Source organism: Sitophilus oryzae, unplaced genomic scaffold (assembly GCF_002938485.1).
Source record: "Sitophilus oryzae breed Bouriz unplaced genomic scaffold, Soryzae_2.0 scaffold_172_pilon_pilon, whole genome shotgun sequence".
In the NCBI taxonomy this organism is placed as follows: domain Eukaryota; kingdom Metazoa; phylum Arthropoda; class Insecta; order Coleoptera; family Curculionidae; genus Sitophilus; species Sitophilus oryzae.
The window spans coordinates 9,467,855-9,472,930 of record NW_022146424.1 but is presented as its reverse complement, the minus strand read 5'-3'; the positions used below and the strand labels follow the sequence as shown (position 1 = coordinate 9,472,930).

At 29.9% G+C, this 5,076-nt stretch overlaps 1 protein-coding gene across 1 annotated transcript; it reads right to left on the bottom strand.

Annotated features, from left to right (window-relative positions):
• Window positions 1–240: 240 nt before the first annotated feature.
• On the bottom strand, window positions 241–4,408 carry LOC115881588. The gene is made up of 2 exons (XM_030899130.1): window positions 4,260–4,408; window positions 241–1,038 (listed from the first exon to the last, which is right to left on the bottom strand). Exons 1-2 carry the CDS (start codon window positions 4,395–4,397, stop codon window positions 910–912), a joined length of 267 nt encoding a protein of 88 aa, XP_030754990.1. The 5' UTR covers window positions 4,398–4,408; the 3' UTR covers window positions 241–909.
• Between the last annotated feature and the right edge of the window lie 668 nt (window positions 4,409–5,076).

Sequence of the window (5,076 nt, the reverse complement as noted above, 5' to 3'; positions counted from 1 at the left end):
TTAAAGCTTAAATTCGTCACTGTCGTTCATATCTTATTTAAAAAATTGTAGGTATATGTGCATTAATTTAAAAATAGATGCATTTTTTCTTAAATTACTTAAAATCGGCTTGTTCAAAATTATTCAAATTTTGCATATGGATTCTGCATACAAGTAGACATTTAGACAACCAATAATTTAAGACTTGGCTGTAAAATAAACAGGTTCCGAAATAAAACATCCAACAATGACAATATATTTTTATTTCTTTTCATTTAATTGTTTTAAGACACATTTGAACGACAGGTCCTACAGACCTATTGCTTTAAAATTTCAACATAGATACATATGTTTAAAAGTCGTTTTATATAAACACAGTAGTATTATTATTTCAAATTTTGATAAATCGCATCCAGATCCAAAAACAAAATTACTCTTAAATCTATGTATAATATATTATAATAATATCTTATTATTAATAATATAATTGCTTCTGGTATTGCTCAAATTTAATAATATTAATTTTACACAAAAAAGCATATACAGGGTGACCCAAACAAGAAAAATATTACATTTGCGTATTTATATCTTGTACTTGATTATAATTATTGTCAAATAGTCTCTATCTATCCCAATATCTATATAAGTAAATTCTTAGTTTATAATATATGACTTACCATTAAATATATATTTTTTGTGCCAAAATATATACGTTCTGATTTCTCTTCATCTTTTTATACATTAATATTTGTTTATGAACGGTTGCGATTTATCAAAATTACTGATTCTATCACAATAGTTCTTATTTCCTTTTGAAAATTAAAACTTTTTAAAAAATATACACATATTTATAGGTTAAAATGTTTCGTCCTTGTGTGATGCAGTATTTTCGTCATATGAGATTTAATTTATTTTACTAAAGTTGTGTTTTTAAGTTGATATATTTGGTTTAGATCTTGGAGGTTCTTCTAATTTCGCTTCTCTTTTAAAATAGATTTTACTATCTGGTCGATATCTGGTTACTTCCGCATCTTCTTTTTCCAATTCTGTCTCCAAAAGCTATAAAAAATATAATAATTATTTGTATTAGTGTACGATGTGTGTTTTTTTTACTTATTACTGATGATCTCAGTAATTATAACGTTTATTTTTATTTATAGGCTTGGTGCATTTCAGTTGATTTGAAAAAATTCCAACCGCAGCGCTATATACGGCAGAAATCAGAAATTTTCCCGGTTAAAGTCCACGTTGATCCCATAAAAATAATATTGAAATCGTGGCTTTGTCATAATATTTAAGTATTTTAGATTTTTGCTAGTGCAGTTATTGAAAGTATAAAAAAATAAGTGAAAAAGTAATTTCAAATGTTAATAAAATTGCCGAAAAATGTTAACGCGTAGAGGAGAGCGTAATTAGGGTGTTGTTGGGTGCATAACATTCAATAACTCAACATTCCCGGATATTCAACTCTCCCGAAACAACAATAGCTTTATAGTTTCTCACCGATTGATCAAAAGCAAAAATGGATTCAAGCAGTTCGACAAAACAAGTAAGTAAACAAAATGCTCGTTACATAATCAAAAAATTAAATAGACATATACTACGAGCCCTAACAACTATATGTTGGGACAAGGTCATATTATGGAATTATTGCCCTGGTTTTTCAAAATGACTGAAAAATATATGTTTAATTTTTTAAATATAAACATAGCCATATATCCTAAACAACTTGACAATATTTTTATGAATTTGTAAATCAATCCATACTCGATACTTTGAGTAGTGAGATTTGCTGTAAGAAATTTAAATTTTTTTAATTTTCAATTTTGTTAATTTAATCCAAAGTAATGGTCCGTGGAAAAGCTACAAATCAAAAACTACGCGAAATTATCATTCGTCAATACAGTACGGGAAAAATAATTCGAAAAATTTCTGATGATTTCTGAAGTATTCCAAAAACCACGGTCTTTAATATAATAAAAAAAATACGGCGAATCTGCCAACGTAGACGTTAGAGGTCAAAATTCGGGAAGGCCAAAAGTTGTATCTCAGGGAGATTTACGAAATTTAGTAAAAATTTGCAAGTCTGCGAGAAGTACTCTTTGCGAAGTAAGAGTTAAATGGAATACTGTAACTGGTTTAAATATATCAAGAGAATGTTGCCGAAAATATATCCACAAATGCGGTCTGGGGTTTTACAAGGTAAACTTTATTTTGTGTGGATAATCAATTACATGAAGATTATTGATACAAATTCATATTTAGGCCAAAGAAAAACCGCTACTGACAGAAATTCAAAAGAAAAATAGCTACACTTGGGCAAAATTTAAATTATCGTGGACACAAAATGATTGGAATAAGGTCATATTTAGCGATGAGTCTAAATTTGATGTTTGCGTTGGAGATCATCGAAAACGAATAATACGAAATAAAGCAGAAGCCTTTCATAAAGATTGCTTAAAGGGGGTTGTTAAATTTCCTAAGGGGATTATGGTTTGGGGTTGTATGTCAGCAAGAGGTTTGGGCAAATTAAATTTTATAGATGGCACTGTTAACGCTCAAAAATATCAACATATTCTTGAGACCTCACTTTTGCCTAGTGCTCAAGAATTGTTTCCAAACGAAGACTATATTTTCATTTTCCAACAAGATGGAGCATCGTGCCGTTCAGCAAGATTAACTAAGAATTGGTTCGGTAATAATAATATAAAAGTTCTATCCCATCCTTTAAGTAGTCCGGACCTCAATGTTGTAGAAACTGTGTGGCATAAAATGAAGCAATATTTAAGAAACCACACTCAACGAACAATTTTTGATTTGCGGACAAAACTGCAGGAAATTTGGGATAATTTTTCTCCTCAATAGTGCCAATCTTTGGTAAATACAATGCCATTAAGAGTTCAGGCAGTTGTTAAGGCGAAAGGTGATGTAACTCCGTATTAAACAAATTTCTTTTTGTGCTGTCCCAATATATAGTTGTCAGCAAATTTGGCTTGATTTTGTCAAAATATGCTATTATCAAAAGTGATTTGTTTGCAAAGTTATAAAAATATGGTAAAATTGTCTAGATCATATTGTAATGTTTGAATTTAGAATAATAAACAAAATACATTGAGTCGTTTTAACAAATTTCTATTTTTATTGCAAAAAAGACCTTGTCCCAACATATAGTTGTTAGGGCTCGTATGAGAAGATAAAATATGATTTGCAATACGCAGAAAGAAAAATCGTGGGTGTTTGGGAAGGCTCAAAAGAAAACAATGTTTTTGAGAAAACATATATTAATCCATCTTATGCCTAACGTATATCATAACGTACAGGGTGACAATTTGAAAAAGAACAGTATTTAACATTACTTCTACCGATGATAGTATGAAAATTTGGGGAAATACGTCAATTTACATATCAAGAGGGACAATTTTTGAGGCATTTGTTGTCCTGTTACTTTCAACCCTTTGACCCCCAGGGCACCTACCCCTAAAATTTTAAATGGCAACCCCTATTTCTTTTACCATTTTTATGTTCCTTATAAAATTCTCAAAAAAATTATGCAGTTTATGTAGAATTCTATAAGAAACACAAAAATGGTAAAAGAAATAGGGGTTGCTATTTAAAATTTTAGGGGTGCCCTGGGGGTCAAGGGATTGGAAGTAACACGACAACAAATGCCTCAAAAATTGTCCCCCTTGATATGCAAATTGACGTGTTTCGCCAAATTTTCATACTATCATCGGTAGAGGCAATATTAAATACTGTTCGTTTTCAAATTGTGACCCTGTATATTAATCCATATTATGAAACGTCGCAAAAACATTGCTTCCCTTTCGAGCCTTCCCAAACACCCACGATTTTTTTCTTTCTGCTTACTAATTATTACTGGGAACTAACAATAATCATAATAATTTGCAATATTAATGGTATACTTTTTTTAATCAACTAGTGATTAACTGTTTTAAGAACATCTTCTAAAATTATAATCATGTACTTTTAAAAAATTTCGCTATGGCCGAAATAGCCCCAATTATGACCCCACTAGCAAAACTGGTAATTAAAACTATGCTCGCTACCGTAGTTGAACTCATCTAATTTTTTTTAGCTGGAATAATAAATTATAATACAAATAGACCTTCTGAAGATATAAAAATATTTACTTTTTTATTTTTTATTTTAAGAATTTTCACTAATTATACTTCCTAAGACGTTTAGAATAATTTTATAAATCCAGATAAAACATTTTTTACAATGTATCTATATTTTCAAACAAATTTCTTGTTACTTACGTCTTTAAGTAGTTCTCGTAATTTGTCTATTCTATCGCCATTAGATCTTGTAGGCAGATATCTGGCCTCTGTTTCATGTCTCGATAAAGCAAATATAGCCAACAAAACACAGAGTAAAAAGACTGATTTGGAAACCATTGTTTGAATAGCTACAACGACAAAGAAACAATACTTATTATAATATCACTTAGAATAAATATTTATGAATTATACTAGCGTGTACCAGCGACTTCGTTCGCGTCGAATTAATCATTTGTGATGGTGATGATAAAGCAAAGCAAGAATTTCCATTAACATACAAACTGGATAAAATTTTCTCACATTTATGTCAGCATGAGAAAAAACAATATGGCGATATTATTATATAACTTGGTAATATTTGAGGGGTAGTTTCATCTCGTTGATATTTGACTTTCGAAAAATCCGTTTGCCAAAAATAAGCTTTTTACATCAAGCAGTTTAAGCAGAATCATGGTTAAGAAATTACCCAACTTTTTGGAACACCCTGTATGATTTTTTAAAAAATTTCAAAATATGTAAAAAAACCAAATAAATTATGCTTTTCCCGAAAGACTAACCGTTTGTTAAATAACAAATATTGTAATATTTGAGGGGCGTTTTCACCCTCTTGGAATTTGAGATTCGAGAAACCCCTCCTTATCGAAGCACTACACCCCACAGTCAATCCGTTTGCCAAAAATCAGCTTTAAACGTCAAGCAGTTTAAGCAGAATCGTGATTACTCAATGGTCATTTTTATGAAACACCCTGTATAAATTTATAAAAAATCTTAAAATATGTAAAACAACAAAATAAAA

Bases quoted from the DNA above. Each gene is read 5' to 3' on its own strand.
- LOC115881588 (XM_030899130.1), bottom strand. From the start codon at position 4,397: ATGGTTTCCAAATCAGTCTTTTTACTCTGTGTTTTGTTGGCTATATTT. The intron at 1,039-4,259 runs GTAAGTAACAAG...TATTTTTTATAG, and splicing joins TACGAGAACTACTTAAAGAC to CTTTTGGAGACAGAATTGGA.